We start from the raw sequence: 22,141 nt of genomic DNA on the forward strand, positions 1-22,141 counted from the left end.
TATTATAGACATCCGGCCACCTTCCCGGCCAGAGGACAGGTGCCCGTCCAGCCCAGGAAGGCTTTCCCTCAGCATTTGCCGGAGCCATCTTGGTTCTGGGACTCCACTGAAAGTAGTTTGCACAGGTGAGAGTGTGCACTACAGAAGTTAACAGCTTGTGTGACAGGCCAAAACAACACAGTTTCTGGGAAAGGTCCTGTTTTGGGCCTTCATCTTCGGCAAGGAGGAGGTCAAAACGCCAGATACCTGTGCACCTTCCCTGTAAGAGGAGAGCTTGCCTGCAGAGAGGGCTCTGACCACTGAAACTCAGAGGAGAAAGCTAGTCTCCAAGGCCTGCTGATAGTGGGTAATAGAATCACCAGAGGAACAATCTCTAAACAGAGACAACTATAACAACTAACTCCAGAGATTAGCAGATGGCAAAAGGTAAACATAAGAATCTTACTAACAGAAACCAAGACCACTCACCATCATCAGAACCCAGCACTCCCACTTCGCCCAGTCCAGGGCACGGGGACACACCCGAAAAGCTAGATCCGGATTTAAAAGCATATCTCAGAATGATGGTAGAGGACATCAAGAAGGACTTTAATAACTCACTTAAAGAAATACAGGAGAACACTGCTAAACAGGTAGAAGACATTAAAGAGGAAACACAAAAGTCCCTTAAAGAATTGCAGGAAAATACAACCAAGCAGGTGATGGAATTGAATAAATCCATCCAAGACCTAAAAGGGGAAGTAGACACAACAAAGAAAACCCAAAGTGAGGCAACGCTGGAGATAGAAACCCTAGGAAAGAAATCTGGAACCATAGATGCCAGCATGAGCAACAGAATACAAGAGATGGCAGAGAGAATCTCAGGTGCAGAAGATTCCATAGAGAACATCAGCACAACAATCAAAGAAAATGGAAAATGCAAAAAGATCCTAACTCAAAACATCCAGGAAATCCAGGACACAATGAAAAACCAAACCTATGGATAATAGGAGTAGATAAGAATGAAGATTTTCAACTCAAAGGACCGGCAAATATCTTCAACAAAATTATAGAAGAAAACTTCTCAAACCTAAAGAAAGAGATGCCCAGGAATATACAAGAAGCCTACAGAACTCCAAATAGACTGGGCAGAAAAGAAATTCCTCCTGACACATAATAATCACAACAACAAACGCACTAAATAAAGATAGAATATTAAAAGCAGTAAGGGAAAAATGTCAAGTAACATATACAGGCAAGCCTATCAGAATTACACCAGATTTTTCACCAGAGACTATGAAAGCCAGAAGAGCATGGACAGATGTTATACAGACACTAAGAGAACACAAATGCCAGCCCAGGCTACTATACCCAGCCAAACTCTCAATTACCATACATGGAGAAACCAAAGTATTCCAGGACAAAACCAAATTCACACATTATCTTTCCACGAATCCAGCCCTTAAAAGGATAATAACAGACAAAAAAAAAAAAAACAATACAAGGACAGAAACCATGTACTAGAAAAAGCAAGAAGGTAATGCCTCAACAAACCTAAAAGAAGACAGCCACAAGAACAGAATGCCAACTTTAACAACAAAAATAATAAGAAGCAACAATTACTTTTCCTTCATATCTCTTAATATCAATGGACTCAACTCCCCAATAAAAAGACATAGACTAACAGACTGGCTACACAAACAGGACCCAACATTTTGCCTCTTACAGGAAACTCATCGCAGAGAAAAAGATAGACACTACCTCAGAATGAGAGGCTGGAAAACAATTTTCCAAGCAAATGGTATGAAGAAACAAGCTGGAGTAGCCATTCTAATATCTAATAAAATCGACTTCCAACCCAAAGTCATCAAAAAATACAAGGAAGGGAACTTCATACTCATCAAAGGTAAAATCCTCCAAGAGGAACTATCAATTCTAAATATCTATGCTTCAAATACAAGGGCAGCCACATTCATTAAAGAAACTTTAGTAAAGCTCAAAGCACAAATTACACCTCACACAATAATAGTGGGAGACTTCAACACACCACTTTCACCAATGGACAGATCATGGAAACAGAAACTAAATAGGGACACAGTGAAACTAACAGAAGTTATGAAACAAATGGATCTGACAGATATCTACAGAACATTTTATCCTAAAACAAAAGGATATACCTTCTTCTCAGCACCTCATGGTACCTTCGCCAAAACTGACCACTAATTGGTCACAAAACAAACCTCAACATATACAAAAATATTGAAATTGCCCCATACATCATATCAGATCACCATGGACTAAGGCTGATCTTCAAGAACAAAATGAATAATAGAAAGCCAACATTCACTTGGAAACTGAACAACACTCTTCTCAATGATACCTTGGTAAAGGAAGGAATAAAGAAAGAAATTAAGGACTTTTTGGAGTTTAGTGAAAATGAAGCCACAACATACCCAAACTTATGGGACACAATGAACTCATTTCTAAGAGGAAAACTCATAGCTCTGAGTGCCTCCAAAAATGAAACTAGAGAGAGCACACCTTAGCAGCTTGACAACACACCTAAAAGCTCTAGAACAAAAGGAAGCAAATTCACCCAAGAGGAATAGAAATAATCAAACTCATGGGTGAAATAAACCAAGTTGACACAAGAAGAACTATTCAAAGAATCAACCAATCAAGGAGCTGGTTCTTTGAGAAAATCAACAAGATAGATAAACCCTTAGCCAGACTCACTAGAGGGCACAGGGAAAGCATCCTAATTAACAAAATCAGAAATGAAAAGGGAGACATAACAACAGATCCTGAAGAAATCCAAAACACCATCAGATCCTTCTACAAAGGCTATACTCAACAAAACTGGAGAACCTGGAAGAAATAGAAAAGTTTCTAGACAGATACCAGGTACCAAAGTTAAATCAAGATCAGGTTTAAGATCTAAACAATCCTATATCCCCCAAAGAAATAGAAGCAGTCATTAATAGTCTCCCAACCAAAAAAAGTCCAGGACCAGATGGTTTTAGTGCAGAGTTCTATAAGACCTTCAAAGAAGATCAAATCCCAGTTCTTCACAAACTATTCCACAAAATAGAAACAGAAGGTACTCTACCAACTCATTCTATGAAGTCACAATTACTCTGATACCTAAACCACAAAAAGACCCAACAAAAATAGAGAACTTCAGACCAATTTCCCTTATGAATATCGATGCAAAAATACTCAATAAAGTTCTTGCTAAGCGAATCCAAGAACACATCAAAACAATCATCCATCCTGACCAAGTAGGTTTCATCCCAGGGATGCAGGGATGATTCAATATACGGAAATCCATCAACGTAATCCAGTACATAAACAAACTCAAAGACAAAAACCACATGATCATCTCGTTAGATGCTGAAAAAGCATTTGACAAAAATCCAACACCCATTCATGATAAAAGTCTTGGAAAGATCAGGAATTCATGGCTCATACATAACCATGATAAAAGCAATCCACAGCAAACCAGTAGCCAACATCAAAGTACATGGTGAGAAGCTGGAAGCAATTCCACTAAAATCAGGGACTAGACAAGGCTGCCCACTGTCTCCCTACCATTTTCAACATTGTACTTGAAGTCCTAGCCAGAGTAATTCGACAACAAAAGGAGATCAAGCAGATACAAATTGGAAAAGATGAAGTCAAAATATCACTTTTTGCAGATGATATGATGGTATATATAAGTGACCCTAAAAATTCCACCAGAGAACTCCTAAGCCTGATAAACAGCTTCAATGAAGTAGCTGGATATAAAAATAACTCAAACAAGTCAATGGCCTTTCTGTACACAAAGGAAAAACAGGCTGAGAAAGAAATTAGGGAAACAACATCCTTCTCAATTGTCACAAATAATATAAAATACCTTGGCATGACTCTAATTAAGGAAGTGAAAGATCTGTATGATAAGAACTTCAAGTCTCTGAAGAAAGAAATTAAAGAAGATCTCAGAAGGTGGAAAGATCTCCAATGCTCATGGATTGACAGGATCAATATAGTAAAAATGGCTATCTTGCCAAAAGCAATCTACAGATTCAATGCAATCCCCATCAAAATTCCAAATCAGTTCTTCTATGAATTAGAAAGGGCAATCAGCAGATTCATCTGGAATAACAAAAAACCTAGGATAGCAAAAACTCTTCTCAAGGATAAAAGAACCTCTGGTGGAATCACCATGCCTGACCTAAAGCTGTACTACAGGGCAATTGTGATAAAAACTGCATGGTATTGGTATAGTGACAGACAAGTAGACCAATGGAACAGAATTGAAGACCCAGATATGAACCCACACACCTACGGTCACTTGATCTTCGACAAGGGAGCTAAAACCATCTAGTGGAAGAAAGACAGCATTTTCAACAAATGGTGCTGGCACAACTGGTGGTTATCATGTAGAAGAATGCAAATTGATCCATTCCTATCTCCTTGTACCAAGGTCAAATCTAAGTGGATTAAGGAACTCCACATAAAACCAGAGACGCTGAAACTTATAGAGGAGAAAGTAGAGAAAAGCCTCGAAGATATGGGTACAGGGGAAAAATTCCTGAATAGAACAGCAAAGACTTGTGCTGTAAGATCGAGAATCGATAAATGGTACCTCATAAAGTTGCAAAGCTTCTGCAAGGCAAAAGACACCGTCAATAAGACAAAAAGACCACCAACAGATTGGGAAAGGATCTTTACCTATCCTAAATCAGATTGGGGACTAATATCTAATATATATAAAGAACTCAAGAAGGTGGACTCCAGAAAATCAAATAACCCCATTAAAAAATGGGGCTCAGAGCTAAACAAAGAATTCTCCCCTGAAGAATACCGAATGGCAGAGAAGTCCCTGAAAAAATGTTCAACATCCTCAATCATCAGGGAAATGCAAATCAAAACAACCCTGAGATTTCATCTCACACCAGATCAAAAATTCAGGTGACAGCAGATGCTGGCGAGGATGTGGAAAAAGAGGAACATTCCTCCATTGTTGGTGGGATTGCAAGCTTGTACAACCACTCTGGAAATCAGTCTGGTGGTTCCTCAGAAAATTGGACATAGTACTACAGGAGGATCCTGCAATACCTCTCCTGGGCATATATCCAGAAGATGTTCCAACCGGTAAAAAGGACACATGTTCCACTATGTTCATAGCAGCCTTATTTATAATAGCCAGAAGCTGGAAAGAACCCAGATGCCTCTCAACAGAGGAATGGATCCAGAAAATGTGTTACATTTACACAATGGAGTACTACTCAGTTATTAAAAAGAATGAATTTATGAAATTCCTAGGCAAATGGATGGACCTGGAGGGCATCATCCTGACTGAGGTAACCCAATAACCTAGGAACTCACACAATATGTACTCACTGATTTTTTTTTGTTTTTTTGTTTTTTTTTTAATTTTTAATATTTTTATTACATATTTTCCTCAGTTACATTTCCAATGCTATCCCAAAAGTCCCCCATAGCGCCCCCCACTTCCCTACCCACCCATTCCCATTCTTTTGGCCCTGGCATTCCCCTATATTGGGGCATATAAAGTTTGCAAGTCCAATGGGCCTCTCTTTCCAGTGATGGCCGACTAGGCCATCTTTCGATACATATGCAGCTAGAGACAAGAGCTCCGGGGTTCTGGTTAGTACATCATGTTGTACCAACAATAGGGTTGCAGATCCCTTTAGCTCCTTGGGTACTTTCTCTAGCTTCTCCATTGGGAGCCCTGTGATACATCCAATAGCTGACTGTGAACATCCACTCCTGTGTTTGCTAGGCCCCGGTATCATCTCACAAGAGACAGCTATATTTGGGTCCTTTCAGCAAAATCTTGCTAGTGTATGCAATGGTGTCAGCGTTTAGAAGCTGCTTATGGGATGGATCCCTGGATACGGCAGTCTCTAAATGGTCCATCCTTTCATCACAGCTATGAACTTTGTCTCTGTAACTCCTTCCCTGGGTGTTTTGTTCCCAATTCTAAGAAGGGGCACAGTGTCCACACTTTGGTCTTCATTCTTCTTGAGTTTCATGCGTTTAGCAAATTGTATCTTATATCTTGGGTATCCTAAGTTTTGGGCTAATATCCACTTATCAGTGAATACATATTGTGTGAGTTCTTTTGTGATTGTGTTACTTCACTCAAGATGATGCCCTCCAGGTCCATCCATTTGGCTAGGAATTTCATAAATTCATTCTTTTTAATAGCTGAGTAGTACTCCATTGTGTAAATGTACCACATTTTCTGTATCCATTCCTCTGTTGAGGGACATCTGGGTTCTTTCCAGCTTCTGGCTATTATAAATAGGGCTGCTGTGAATATAGTGGAGCATGTGTCCATTTTACCGGTTGGGACATCTTCTGGATATATGCCCAGGAGAGGTATTGCTGGATCCTCCGGTAGTACTATATCCAATTTTCTGAGGAACTGCCAGACTGATTTCCACAGTGGTTGTACAAGCTTGCAATCCCACCAACAATGGAGGAGTGTTCCTCTTTCTCCACATCCTCGCCAGCATCTGCTGTCACCTGAATTTTTGATCTTAGCCATTCTGACTGGTGTGAGGTGGAATCTCAGGGTTGCTTTGATTTGCATTTCCCTGATGATTAAGGATGTTGAACATTTTTTCAGGGACTTCTCTGCCATTCGGTATTCCTCAGGTGAGAATTCTTTGTTCAGTTCTGAGCCCCATTTTTTAATGGGGTTATTTGACTTTCTGGAGTCCACCTTCTTGAGTTCTTTATATATATTGGATATTAGTCCCTTATCTGATTTAGGATAGGTGAAGATCCTTTCCCAATCTGTTGGTGGTTTTTTTGTCTTATTGATGGTGTCTTTAGCCTTGCAGAAGCTTTGCAGTTTCATGAGGTCCCACTTGTCAATTCTCGATCTTACAGCACAAGCCATTACTGTTCTATTCAAGAATTTTTCCCCTGTGCCCATATCTTCAAGGCTTTTCCCCACTTTCTCCTCTATCAGTTTCAGTGTCTCTGGTTTTATGTGAAGTTCCTTGATCCACTTAGACTTGACCTTAGTACAAGGAGATAGGAATGGATCGATTCACATTCTTCTACATGTTAACAACCAGTTGTGCCGGCACCATTTGTTGAAAATGCTGTCTTTCTTCCACTGGATGTTTTTAGCTCCCTTGTCGAAGATCAAGTGACTGTAGGTGTGTGGGTTCATTTCTGGGTCTTCAATTCTATTCCATTGGTCTATTTGTCTGTCACTATACCAGTACCATGCAGTTTTTATCACAATTGCTCTGTAGTAAAGCTTTAGGTCCGGCATGGTGATTCCACCAGAGGTTCTTTTATCCTTGAGAAGAGTTTTTGCTATCCTAGGTTTTTTGTTATTCCAGATGAATTTGCAGATTGCACTTTCTAATTCGTTGAAGAATTGATTTGGAATTTTGATGGGGATTGCATTGAATCTGTAGATTGCTTTTGGCAAGATAGCCATTTTTACAATGTTGATCCTGCCAATGTACTCACTGATAAGTGGCTATTAGCCCCGAATGCTAGGATACCCAAGATATAAGATACAATTTGCTAAATGCATGAAACTCAAGAAGAATGAAGACCAAAGTGTGGACACTTTGCCCCTTCTTAGAATTGGAAACAAACCATGGAAGGAGTTACAATATTTGGAGCTGTGACGAAAGGATGGACCATCTAGAGACTGCCATATCCGGGGATCCATCCCATAATCAGCTTCCAAACTCTGACACCATTGCATACACTGGCAAGATTTTGCTGAAAAGACCCAGATATAGCTGTCTCTTGTGAGGCTATTCCGGGGCCTAGCAAACACAGATGTGGATGCTCACAGTCAACTATTGGATGGATCACAGGGCCCCCAATGGAGGAGCTAGCGAAAGTACCCAAGGAGCTAAAGGGATCTGCAACCCTATAGGTGGAACAACATTATAAACTAACCAGTACCACGGAGCTAGTGGGGGGGAGCGTATAGGGGACTTTTGGGATAGCATTGGAAATGTATATGAGGAAAATACCTAATAACAAATATTAAAAAATATTATACATACATATATAACTATATAAACAGAATTTACTGTGCCTGTTTTGTGTTGTTATGTGTATATGATTTCAGGACTGACCACTTGTAAGTGGATAATCAATTATTGGGCTCATCTTCTATCTTTCATTAGTTCTTTCTTTATGGGTGGAGCTTTCTGTGATGAGATTTTTCTCTTCCATGCTAAGAAGTCTTTTGGTATTGCCCTTGTTTAGATCTTGCCCAGGCAGCCTTAGAGTTGAAATATTCTGGATGTAGCTTCCCCATCTTTTCTAGAGGACACTCTCACAGCAGATATCCTGCTCCTCTGATTCTTACAGTCTTTCTGTCCTTACTCTATGATGTCTCTGGAGGGACATTAGCTGCAGGAGTTGTGTTGTAGATGTATTCAATGGGGATAGGGATCCCATGGTCAACTGATCTCTGAATTTTAATCACTTGTGGCTTTTTCTAATTGTCACTGTCTGTAGCAAAAGAGAAGATGTTTGAAGGGGGCTTGAAAGCTACACATATCTGTAGGAATAAGAATAAGTTTAATTGGAGAGCACTTAGGAGGCCCTGTAGATACCTAGTGCAGATAGTATAGATATTTTGAATTTGTAAGAGTGACCCTGGTAGTGTCTCTCAGTAGTGGGGATATGGAGCCTGAACTAGCCATCTTCTATAACCAATCAAGGTTCCTAGCAGAGTGACTGGGACATGAACCCAGCCAGGAAACCTTTGACCTATTAATCTGTCCTTTCAAGATATCCTGGTGTAATAGTGGGGCCAAACTTGTTGGAGTGAACAACCAAGGACTGATCCAACTTGAGGCTCAGGCCCCAAATGGTATCCCATGCTTGACACTACCTGGATGGTCAGGAACCAAAGGCAGGATAGTCCAGAGACCACGGATAAAATCAAACAAGACTGGCAAAAAAAAAAAAAAGTCAATGGCATGGTGTCTAAAGATTTTCTGCTATACTCATAGATCAGTGCCTAGTCCAATTGCCATCAGTGAGGCATCCTCCAGCAACTGGTGTGAGCAGATGCAGAAACTCATAGCCAGGGGAACCCCACAGAAGAGGATAAGTAAGAATTATAGATGCCAGAGGGGTCCAGAACACCATGAAGCAGGGCTCATAGGGCTCACAGAGACTGAAGTGACAAACATGGACCCCATATGCATCTGAGCTAGGTCCTCTGTATATATGTTATGACTGCACAGCTTGGTCTTCCTGGGGGCCTCTCAACAGTGGGAGTAGAGTGCATCTCTGACTCTTTTACCTGCACTTGTGACCCATTTTCTCCTACATTGTCCAACCCTGATATGAGGGTGTGTGTCCACTCCTATTGTATCTTGTTAGGCCATGCTTGGTGGATATTCCTGGGAATCCTGATCTTTTTCTTGAAGGGAAACAGAGCAGGAGTGAATCTGGGCAGGAGGGGAGGTGGAATTGGGACTGGGAAAAATAGAGGGAGTGGAAAATTCAGTCCAAATATACTGTCTGGGAGAAGAAAAAAAATAGAAACAAAAGGTTAAGTTTTGAAATTTAACTGGGAATTATGTTGTTCTACTAAAATGGTAGTAGTAGGTTCTTCCTGAAGATCCATGACTTCTTTTCCTCTGGATAGTTGTCTATGTTTCTTGTACCAGGATGATCTCCCTTGTGTCGAGTTGGACCCAAGTCCAATTAGAAAGTTGTTCTAATGGATGCCACTTTTGCACCTGTGGGCATATTTTGCCATGCTGGTCATCACTGTGGTTCATAGATGGCACAGCTAGTCTACTGGATGATTGTCCCACTTGGCAACTCAGAACCTTCTGGGACTTTGAAAGCAGACCCAGAAAGGAGGCTTTCAGGCTAGGCCAAGCTTGAATCTTTCAGTTCTTATGTGCAAAGTGTACGCCATCTTCAGCAATAGGGACTTACCATCAACTGCTAAGAGGCCACCAAGGGAAACAGAAATAGCCTACATTGTGTTGGAGATTCTTGGATTACAATGACCAACAACTTGAAAAAAGCTTTCTCATGCCTGGTACCAGGCTTTTGTTAGACAGTCTGCAGCTTTTGTGGGGAGCATTGCCATCCCAAATGACATACTGCACACTTCTGTGTATTATGTAGTTTTAGGTTTATATAAAATAATATAATTCTCAGCAACTATTTCAAACATATTTACTATTATTTGGCTCCCTCTTCCCTCTCCTGTATTCACTTCTTTCCTGACTACACAGTTAAAGCCCCCTTCCAGTTTTCCCTATTTCCCTCTTCATATTTCCTGTATCCTGATATTCTCCTCTCTAGCCCCAGTCATGGTCTTTGTTTACTTTCCTGAAATCTGTGGTACTTCAGGTAATCCGAAGATGTGGAATTGCTGAACTCAATTTGGTGATATCTAGTTAAGGGAGGTTCACATCTCTTTTCATCAGCAGGAGTGGCCTGGCAATCTCTTTTGATGTACTGTGTTTGTTGGTTTTAACACTAGGGTAATTCTGGCCTCATAAAGTAGAATTACAAATATGTTCTCTCTAATTTCTAGGAAGAGTCTGAACAACTGATACTCATTTTTTTTCTGTTAACATTTGGTAGAATTCAGCAGAGAAGGAACTCAGTTCTTGATCTTTTTCTTTATTGATTGTCTTAGGGTTTTACTACTGTGAACAGACACCATGACCAGTGCAAGTCTATTAAAAAAGGATAACATTTAATTGGGGGCTGGCTTACAGGTTTAGTGTTTCAGTCCATTACCATCAAAGTGAGAGCATGTCAGAGTCCTCACAGACATGGTGTAGCAGACCTGAGAGTTCTACATCTTCATCTGAAGGCTGCTAGCAGAATACTGACTTCCAGTTAGCTAGGATGAGGGTCTTAAAGCCCACACCCACAGTGGCACACTTACTCCAACAAGTCCACACATTCTAATAGTGCCACTTCCTGGGCTAAGCATATACAAAGCCTCACATTGATGATGGACTTTTGTTTTTGATTCAGTCTCCTTTTCATTCTCTATATTTCCTATTTTCTTATGACTCCATTTTGGCTTGTTATATGTGTTAACAATGTATACATTTCTTTTAGATTATACAATTTGTTTGCTACACTTGTTCATAATATCTCCTAATTATCTATTGTCTTTCCCTTTTATTATTTGTAGTGTCTCCTCTTTTGACTTTTGGGGTCCTCTTTCTCTTCTTTTTTTTTTAAAAAAAAGAGATAAAATCCTGTAAATCTTTATTTTTGCAAACAATAGCCATTAAGCTTTATAGATTTTTCTAATATCTCTTTCATTTATCCCCCAATGATATGACCTTTTTATATATATATATATATATATATATTTTCCTAATTTCTTGATTCATAACATTATGTTTTACTTGATAGCTTTCCTTTCTGTAGACTAATGTATTATTGCTATAAAAATGTAATCTTGTACTGGTTTCATTCCATTGAGTTTTGGTATGTTGTTTTCCAGCATCTCTCTCTCTCTCTCTCTCTCTCTCTCTCTCTCTCTCTCTCTTTCTCTCTCTCTCTCTCTGTGTATTATTGTGTGTGTGTGTTGGCACATGTATGTGCATATGCAAGTGAAAGCTGGAGCCCATCTTTAAGTGTTTCCTGTAATCACTATCTTCCTTACTTTTTAAATGGTGTTTTCCACTGAACCTGGAGCTCAGAGATTGGCTTGATTGGCTACCCAATGCCCTCCAGTATTTCACCTATCTCTGTCTGCCACACTGCCAGCTGGGCTTGCAGATGCACAGTAAATTTTGACACAGGTGCTGGTGATCCAAAGTTAGGTCATCATTTCACCTCCTAAACAATCTCCCCAGGCCTCAGCAAATTAAAACAAGACAGAATATGTGTGTGTGTGTGTGTGTGTGTGTGTGTGTGTGTGTGTGTGTGTGTATTCACACACACACACACACACACACACACACACACACACACACATATATATATATATATATATATATATATATATATATATATATATTCTCTTTATTGACCAATTTGTTGTTATGTAGCATGTTACATAGTTTAAATGTACTTGTGAATATTCAGATTTTGTGAATTTTTAGATTTTTCTCATGTAGATTTATATAACTCTGCGCAGAAAAAAAACTGGATATGATTTGAATCTTTTGTTTGTTTGTTTGTTTTGTTTTTGTTTTTCAAGACAGGGTTTCTCTGTATAGTCCTGGCTGTCCTGGAACTCACTTTGTAGACCAGGCTGGCCTCGAACTCAGAAATCCCCCTGCCTCTGCCTCCTGAGTGCTGGGATTAAAGGCGTGTGCCACCATGCCCGGCTATGATTTGAATCTTAAATGCTAAGAATCATTTTGTGGCCTAGTAGGATCTATCCTAGACAATGTTCTGTGCATGTTATTGAATGTGTATTCCACTGCTGTAAAACAGAATCTCTTATATGTGCCTGTTAGGTCTATCTAGTTTAGATTAAAGTCAGATGTTTCCTTATTGGTCTTATTTCTACAGGATCTGTCCATAGCAAGAAGTGGGGTGCTAAGATAGCCTGCTATCTATGCCACTGAAATCTCTCTCTTCAGATCTTTTAATATTTGCTTCATGTATTTAGGTGCTCCTGTGTTCAGTGTTTGCAAATGTTGTATCCTCTTGCTGAATGAGCCCTTTTGCTATAGTATAATGATCTGCTTTGTATCATTTTCCATATTGTAGTTTAAAGAGCATTTTGTTCAAGTATGGCTATAAATGCCTGAGCATCCAAAATTCAAAATCTGAAATGCTACAAAAGTTGAAGCTTTTAAAAGCATTGGTTCTCAAGAGATTTGGAAGGATTTCACACTTTTCAGATGACAATTGGAAAGTGTATGAAAATATTCCCAAGTCCTCAGTTTTGGATATGATGTTTACCCTGTGCACCCTTTCCATTTTGAATTTTATTTGCATATATTATTCTTTCATCTTTTTACTTTCCACTACATTGTACTTCCTGTGAATTTGGACCCCTGAGTCCTTTTAGTTTGGCTGATATGTATAAACATGTAGGGCTGACCATTTCGTATTAGATAATTGATTAAGGAGCTCCTCTGGGGTAGAATGGTTCTGCTCCTCTTATCCATCATCAAATTGTTTGAGGCCCTTCATCTAAGGATGAGGCCTTGTGAGATTTCCCCCACTCACACTGGCATGTCAGCTGTAATGTCATTACCCAGGTCTTGTTTAGACAGACATATTGTTGGAATTTCATGGATGCAGTTTCCTTGTCATATATGGAAGATACTATCATGTAGCAGGCATCCTAGTGCTCTGGCTTTTACAATCTTTCTGCCTCCTCTACCATAATATTCTCAGAGTTGTAAATGTAATACACAGGACCAGGCACCCCACAGTTAACGATTCTCTGCATTTGACCACTTGTGGATATTTGATATGATTTCTGTCTGCCACCAAAAAAAACCTCTTTTGATGAGGGGTGAGAATTACACTTCTCTGTGGGTGTAAGGATAATTATTTAGAATGCAATTAGAGATCATCCTAGTTTAGCAGAGTGGCAGTAACAGATTCTCCTGTGGGCTGCATGGACTTTCCAGCTAAGGTAAGTTGGCTGTTTACATACTAGGCATGGTTTCCCCATGGACCAAGCCTTAAGTCCAATTAGATGGCTTTTGGGTATCTCCAAGACATAAGTGCCACTATTTTACCCTTGTGAGCACATCATTCCACATGGGCTATTGTTGTGGTCCATGGGTATTACAGCTGGGTATAATTATAAACTTCTCCCTTGGGAGCTTACATAGCACCTTCAGCTACTGTGAGAGCTAATACTCAATATTCTGCCTGGGAGAATTCCATAGTCATGGGCATTCAAATTTTTGTAGATTTTAAAAGTGACCTAGGAAATGAGGAAAACAATATAGAGAAGTTGCCAGCATTGTGAGAGTACCCTTTATTCTGGACTTTCAGCTTTCATGATGAGTGCCATGTCCTCTAGATCTGCAGGGAGGCTCTGCTTCCTTTACTTCCAAAACTTTGATTAGCTCAAGAATTACTGACTTTTGCTTTATCATACATAGATAGAAACAAAAAAAAAGGCACTATCACTAGACACTTCCCATGCCTTTTAACAGCTCAAGTAGGCAATGCTGTTCGTATGATAGTGCTTTAAAAACTATCCAGTGCCTCTGATAAAATACTAGCAATTGACTTCTGACCTGGTCCAAGAGCCACGTCTACCTGCTCAGAGAGCTGTTTAGACTCTGCATGGTGTTGTAGAAAAGCAAAACCATATATTCCAAAAAACCACGAAGTTCACTGACACCATTTGTTTTGTTGGACAAGAAAAATGGAAACTTGAAATAATTTCACTAAAATCCTGTTGTCAATAAAAAAAAGTAAAGCTCACTGTAATGTCCAGGTAATTTAACGAGTCCAAATTTTTAGGCAAACATTTGTGACAAAAACAAGACAGAAACAAAAAAAAACCAAAAAAATTCTAAAACAATAAAATGGTCAATCTTCTTAACATGTCACCAGTCAGCAGTCATTGGATGGCATACCTTTACGCTAGGAGTAGCTCAAAATCATGCAATGAACAAGCAAATGAACAAATAACCAAACTAAAGAACAAATACCACTAAAGGAAATCAGGATCACTAACCGTTAATACGGACAGAAAATGTGGAATTTTTTTAAAGTTTTTTTTTTCAATTCAAAAAAACTTAATTGGGTTGTCTGTATGTCTGCTCCAGAAGAGAGTGTAAATTGTAAAGACCTAGTATAGTAGCAACTGTGGTAAGAGAATTTTTTTTATTTAAGAAGTCACGTGCAGTACAGTGGAAATGGATGTGACTTAAAAATGTCAAAGAATCTCAACACAGGAGACTGTTCAGAGCCAGCCCGGAAGGGGCAAATTCTGAAGGAGTACACGGCCAACAATGTAACAATGTCTCCTTTACTTCAGCAGCTGTGGCCTTCGTCAGCCAGCCAATGGTCCGGCAGTGACCGTCTACTCTGATCTGCAGCTAGTCTTACATTTGATGCAAAGAGCTTGCACAAATGTAAACACGAAGATTTGCAAGTTCAGCTAAACTGTGGCTTTGTATCAAATTGTGTTTAGCTTTTCCTTCCTGAGGAAATTGCAATTGTTGCTGAGTAGCCTCTCTCTCTCTCTCTCTCTCTCTCTCTCTCTCTCTCTCTCTCTCTGTGTGTGTGTGTGTGTGTGTGTGTGTGTGTGTGTGTGTAAGCACTCTAGTGTAAGCTGTGAGCGATTTCAATTCTCTTGGGCAGAGAGTCAAATGTTCTGCTTCTTCAATGCTAAATACTCCCCAGTCACTTCATTGTAAGGCCAAGAGAAAGGTTTAATAGCTATCTTCTCACGCCTTGTGCCACTGGGACTGAGATAAAATAAGGGTAAATCAGATGCTCTGCCCAGTAAATCCTCTTATTCAAGTAGGCTCTCTGGCTCCCTTCCTTTGCCTGAGAGTCTGAGTTTATTCAGAAGGCCCAAGGCAGTACTTATTTACCCAAGCTGTCCAGGAAGTCAGAGCACACCCTGCAGGTTTCTTTGAAGTATGGGTTACCACTGTGGGATAAACAGTTCTGGACACAATAAATTCTCTAAGCTTTAACATTTCCTAAAGACCTGATACAACGGTGGCACTGGCCCCGTGCACTCGATCCCAAGTGGCCTTGCCTCAATATGAGGTTGATATGTTTTGACAGGAAAGCCTAAAAGGGAAAACAGGAAGCTGACAGGTCAAATGGTACAGTCTTTACCCTCATCCCTCCCCTGAGTATATGCAGCTGTGAGTGGGGCTGTTAATGACCATACGTGGAGGCACAGGAGTGTGACGTTCAGTTCAGCCACTGTCGTTATTTGCAGATGCACAGAAAGCCAAGGACAATCCAGCTAGAGGTAATTTTTTTTTTTTAAATCACTACTAGTTACCATGCAGACCACTCAAAGAGGGTCCTGCTCTCATTATACTCCAGGGAGCACAGAGAAGTCTTTGAAAGAGAAACAAGTAAGTGCTTTAATTCTGTGACACATGCAAAGCCCAGAAACACAGAAGTGGATCCAGAAAGGAAGCTCTGACTTGCTGAGAACCTAATGTGGAGACTCTCATCAAAATCTTCCTCTCTGTGTTCTCATGACATCTGAGAACTAGAGGGGTCCTGGAAATCACTGAACCTGATCCCCATTAAAGTGTAGGGATGAGAACCTGCAAGAACCTAAGCAACTAGAAACATCAGTTATTGCCTCCCGTTCCCCCCCCCCCAGTTTGTGGGAGATGACTGCTCACTGAAGGCAGTGAAGCTGGGGGGCTCTGAGTCTGTGCTGAAGGATACTCCAGCACTTGGAGGTCCTGACACTCCATTCTGGCTGCTGTTGAGCAAGTCATGTCTCACTGATGCCAGAAGTGAACATAGTTCCTTTCCCGGGCTCAGAGGAGCCCTGGCTTGCGGCTGCTCACTAATTTTGAGATCCTGAGGGAAGATCACTGATGACTAGCCATTTTGAGGATTAGACGGCTCTCTGCTATGAACCCATCAGCTGCACTCAGCCCTGGTTCTCAGCAATGCCCCTAACTTGAGAGGGAAAACAAAAACAGGACCCAATGAGAAGATCGCTGTCCATCTGTTTATAGAAAAATGGAACCTTGAGGACATCGTTTAGCCAAACTGTGCCTCAGTGTCCTCAACTGAAAGGTGAATGGACCTGTAAACTCAGTTTCCTGTGCTCGTTGGCGTAGCCCTGTTCCAGCTCACTGGGTTGCTATGTGGCTCATGCAGACAACACCTGCAGAGTATACATCAATTGTAATAATATTTCAGGTATACAAAACAATGTTTTTCATTATGAAATTTTCATACATTTGTCATCATTCCTTGGTCATATTGATCCACCCTTGCTCTCCTTACTCTGGCCCAAATCGGTCCTCCCTCCAAATAGTTTCCCATATTTTCCTTTTCCACTTATATGTGCACTTAATACTTTGAAGAAATTTTGATTATATTTAATAATTATATTGTTTTCTGATGCTAATTTTTGCTCACATTTATTAATGATTCATTGACCTTAAGATATCTTTTTTCTAAAATGGGCAAAATCTCAATACATTTATAGGAAGATATAGAGAATGATAATATTGCCTGAAACTAGGAAGAAAAGAAGAAAATACATTAGTAACTCAATGGGTCAATCAGCAATTCATGTCTGAACACATATGAAAATGATATACATAGAAAACAGGAGGGAGCACAACCCAGTTCCAGACTAAACCCCTGCTTCATGCCAGAGCCAGTCCACTCTAGACAGAGTTTTTCCTTCTTCCTTGTTTTATCTGAGGTCTTCTGACTTTTAAGGCACATGCCTTCTGTCTATGCTTTCTCCTCTTTCTGGGGCTGAGAAGCAAGGAAGGGAGATATAGAAGTTGTGTCCGGTTCCCTCTAGAAGAGTTTGTACAGGGATTCTCAATGGAATGCCATAATTCTCAGATGAGGACATTTGTCCTGCGATGCCGAAGTTGGTGAAGGGTAGTTTCTACCAGGTTCTGTACTCCCTGGCACTAAAGATATGCTAGGAACTTTAGGAAGTCATTTTTAAATCCAATGACAACCTTGTCTTGTCTTGTCTAGAAGAGATCAGTGAGGAGAGCCAGATGTGCTGCTCTCTAGACCTAAGGTTTGCAGCCACCCTGATATATTGTGCTGCATCTCGTCAATGTTACTCTCCCTTCTCCTGAAGTCTCGGTGGTTAAGGGCTCCTCTGAGGCTGGGTTGATGATTTTAATAAGTTTAAAGTATGACAACTCATTACTGCTATATCCTCAAAATTATGATCACTCTTTCATCATAAGGCAAGAGAAGCATTTCCACTCAGGACAGCATTTGAATTAAATGTCTGAGCCATCGCTCTGCTCTTCAGGACGCTAGTTGGTATTTTTATTTAGGCCTTGGATAAAGGAGAGCAGAAGGCATGTCAGAGGTGATGTGGATGAGTTGGAGAGCAACTATTGAAAAGGAAAGGACAGAATGGGGACTAAAATACCGGGATTAGTCTGTCCTGGTAACAGCAATGTGTTCAGTCACAGAAATGTTTACTTTAGCACTCTCATAAAATGATAATGTCTAAGTGTTAAATCACTAGACTGGCTCACTCTCACTTGGATATGCAAGCTTTATGTCCTTGAAGCAGTCTCCCTCCAGGGCTGTCTGTCTGATTTTTGACCTCAGTAGAGAGAAAAATGAAACAAATGAAGGTAAGGTTGCAACCGAGCTAGCTCAATGTGACGTGACTTCTACAGGGGCAGGGACATCAAATTTTTGGGTCCAGTAATTTTGTTCATCTCTGGCCTTTGCAGTTCAGCTGTAGCAGCAGGAGGTACCAGCTGGAGGGTTCTGTTCCTCTCTGATCTGAGTCTGTGGCAGTGCCCTCACTAACAGTCGGCCTCCTTTCTGAATACACACAACTCACAGCATATTTTTTTTTTATGAGAGTACGGTAGCTATTCTTAACATGCCAAGCTAACCATACTGTTGATTTCTGACATTCACACATGCTTTAAAAAAAAAAAGCTTCAAAAATCTAGATACTAAAAAGCAAAAAGTATCCATCTATCTATAAAAGGCAGGATCTATTTTATTTTATTATTTATTTCTTTTGCTGACTTCCACTCAGTCTGTCTCAGCTGAAACAGAAAACCGTCGATAAGGCTATTTGCTGGTGAGAGCCCAGGAGGACAGGAAAGAGGAAAAAAGGCAGACAGGAAATACTTTCAGGTGTCTGACAACAAAGAACTGCTTCTGTACTCACAATAGCAGTTGGAGTGGCAGCCAGAACGCAGTAGAGCACCAGAGGGCTGATGAAACTTTCCTCCTCTGTCCCCGGGTAAGGCTTCATTAAGTCTCCGTCCTGACAGAAGAATCCTTGGATATGCACCTGAAAGGTGTCAGTGCATTCGAAGTAGTAGGCAAGCAGCACTGTCCCAGCCATGATGACAAGCTGAAAATAGAGCATGGCCACACAGAGACATTAACAGGGCTTCAGAGCAGCACTTGCCCCTCAGAGCACACTCTCTCCGTCATTCTGCACCACTTCTGTGCTTGGTATTGCCAAGTGTGAGTGTGCCTGGATCAGCCTGCTCTGGGCATTGGGATTGTGAACTAGTTTGTCTACCTGCTAACATCTGCTGTAGAAACCTTCCAGCAAATGTGCAGACCCCATCCAAAGGGCAGAGCCCAACATGGCTTATAGAAAGACTCAGCTTCTACAGCCAAGCTCTCAAATATCTGTGGGAACCAAAATGGAAATGTGCATTCAGATCAGAGATGAATGGTCAAAGGGCAGTGGCTTAAAAGTTGGAAGGATGTTGGTAGGAGAAATTTTATAAAGTATTAAAGAGAAACTTCCCGTATAAAATGTTAGGCAGGAGTAAATGACTGAGTAGGCAAGAGAGAGAGAGAGAGAGAGAGAGAGAGAGAGAGAGAGAGAGAGAGAGAGAGAGAGAGAGAGAGAGAGAGCAGAAAGAAAGAAGGAAAGAAAGAAAGAAAGAAGGAAGGAAGGAAGGAAGGAAGGAAGGAAGGAAGGAAGAAAACAAAAGGAAAGCAAAATAAACTTGTCAGGGCTAGGGAGCTTTTGCAGAACCATGCCCTATATTATTGGAGTGTTTTCTAAATTTCCCCCCAAATGTTTCCTACTAGAAAAGCAAGCACTTTGCTGTTGATCCTATCTTATAGACACACTACCTTCAAAAGATTTAGACATAATGAGACCCATTCTTGACTCATGAATTTTCCAGATGCTTATTAGTGTAGGTAGTTGTAAAAAGTATGAGTAATTGATGAGATATGGAAGTTCAATATTATTTTTCACATTTTATTCGGAAGACATCAAAATGTCAAGGTAAGATAGCAACGAAAAAGGTGGGTAGGAAACAAGGATTTTTGGTTATGAGACTATGGAAGCTGAAGACCAATCGAGAAGGTAGAGTCCTTTGGATCTCATGCTCTCTCTCAGAGGTAAAAGCTGAGGTCCAGAGAGCAGACCTGACTATGGCCGGATTACCTATGGTAACTGATCATGTGATCAGACAGTGCACTGGCAAAATGTGGAAACTAAAGTGAGAAAAACGCTATTAAATGTTTATTTGTTTAAAGTACCATGCTAAGCATTATGGGAAAACAATATATTCAGATGTCTTTATACAACTTCAATTTAAAATTGCTTTTGTTCATAAGCACGTGTGAGGCAATGCAAGGAAAGCCATACTGTTTGAAGGGTTTAGAAACACTGGGCTTTTGATGAGACATAGTCTCATGCAGGCTGGCCTTGATTTCATCAAGCAGCCAAGGATGATCTTGAACTACTATTCCTCCTGCTTCTGTTTATTGAGTTCTGGGGTTATGGGCATAAGCTGCCATGATCCATTTATCCAGTGTTGAGTATTGAAGCCAAGAACCCAAGGCTTTGTGCTTACTAAACAAGCATTCTACAAAGTTGTATGCTCTACCCTTGAATTTCCCTTTCCAGATAAATAATAGCAATACCCCTTTCCATAAACAGACAAAACCCCAAATAAACAACCCTCCCCCCAAATAAGCAAAAACCTCTCAAGCCAAAAATTTTCTGTAAGGCAGCATTAAAATTGCATCCTATACAGAGGGATAAGAAAACAAGGAAAAGAAAATAGGTCAGCCCTGGTAGAGAGAGTTGCTATTCGTTGAAAGCAGACCCTGCCAGATAGTGTATGTTTCAACTATGTACTGGGCTTATCTTTGCATGTTTCTTCCATATTGCTAGAAGCACATTTCTCTATTCCTTAGCTTTATCAGCTCTTAGACAACTCCCAATTGGTGAATAGATGAGATCTGTGGGAGACATTTCAGAGTCAAAAGAAAAAAATGGCATCTAAATCTCTCTACTGAGAAAGAACATTTTGCTTTAGTGGGTGTATTTGTGCCCCCAATTCCTTTTGAGGAAACTGAAAGTGAAGTAACACACACGCGCACACACACACACACACACACACACACACACACACACACCACAGCAGAATCAATACAAAGGCACAGAGTAGAAACAATATAGAAATGTCTTAAAGTTAATGTCAAAATTAACTAACTGCAACATGAAAACACTTCATCATCATGTACCTAAATTTAAATCCATAGGCTAAATCTTGAACAGTTACTTGCTTGATGTAATCCTAGAGGTAGTGTTCAGAGAGAAATGAATAAATGAATGAATGAATGAATGAATGAACATTACAAGACACAAAGAATGGAGAATGGTTAAGGCTTGCTGGGTGGATGTAAGCAGGAATTTCAGCAGTTTATACTGACCCACTTATAACTTGCCTTAGCTCTTTTCCCACTGAAAAAGCTAGAAGTTCATTCCTGCCATTGTCAAGTAATTCTTGAATTCCTCACAATGTTCTCTACTATTCTTTAGAGAAGGGAAAAGCAGAACAACTCAGAACTCATGTTGTACTATTCTTCCCCACTGAAACCTCTTTTGTGACAGCGTAATAAAAAGAAACCATTTCTGTTGTTACAGGAACAGAAACAACACAGGATAAGCTGTGTCCATGAGCAGAGAGGCCAGTCCCATTGCACTGATGGTGATCTACAATTAGCCATCAGCCATCCTCCTTGTCCTGGGTCATGATTCATCACTGTCTAGGTTTGTGCAACCAGAGCCAGCTGGCACTCATGCCATCTTATATTCCTTCCCGTGCCCACTTAGGGATGCATGGAGGGAGTCCATAATGTTGTTGTCACACAAACAGATGGTGTGACTGAGCCAGACTGAGCACTGGTGGAAGAGGTGAAGCTGTCACTGTGACAGAGGCAATTATGGGTGAGGGATGATAATAAAGTGTAGGGAGAGCACAGGCCAGGGACTTTTTCCAGGCCTTCTTCTATCAGAACAACAGTCTAATACGAGAACGTGTATAGCACGATAGTAGTACCACAAGGATTTGAGAGGCAGATGCCAGCAGAACTAGAAACCCAGACTCCAGTGGTTGATAGTGTAGTGTTTCTCCCCAAATCTCTGCTGATTAAAGTTAATGTCACACAAATTGGAACAAGGAAGTCAAAGCCAAACAAGTAAACATAAAATTTAGAGTAATTGTAGAACATTGACTTC

General features: G+C 40.4%; 1 protein-coding gene across 2 annotated transcripts in view; it reads right to left on the reverse strand.

The window, feature by feature from the left end:
• The window catches only part of Plppr1 (phospholipid phosphatase related 1), a 286,325-nt gene that overhangs the window by 41,444 nt on the left and 222,740 nt on the right, over positions 1-22,141 (reverse strand). For both annotated transcript variants that reach the window (XM_085839298.1, XM_085839299.1), the window contains exon 3: positions 18,806-18,994. In XM_085839298.1, coding sequence (XP_085695424.1) covers positions 18,806-18,994 — 189 coding nt within the window. The remainder of the gene's footprint in view (positions 1-18,805; positions 18,995-22,141) is intronic.

This window comes from Mus caroli, unplaced genomic scaffold (assembly GCF_978045245.1).
Source record: "Mus caroli unplaced genomic scaffold, Mus_caroli_1 scaffold_6, whole genome shotgun sequence".
Taxonomy (NCBI): domain Eukaryota; kingdom Metazoa; phylum Chordata; class Mammalia; order Rodentia; family Muridae; genus Mus; species Mus caroli.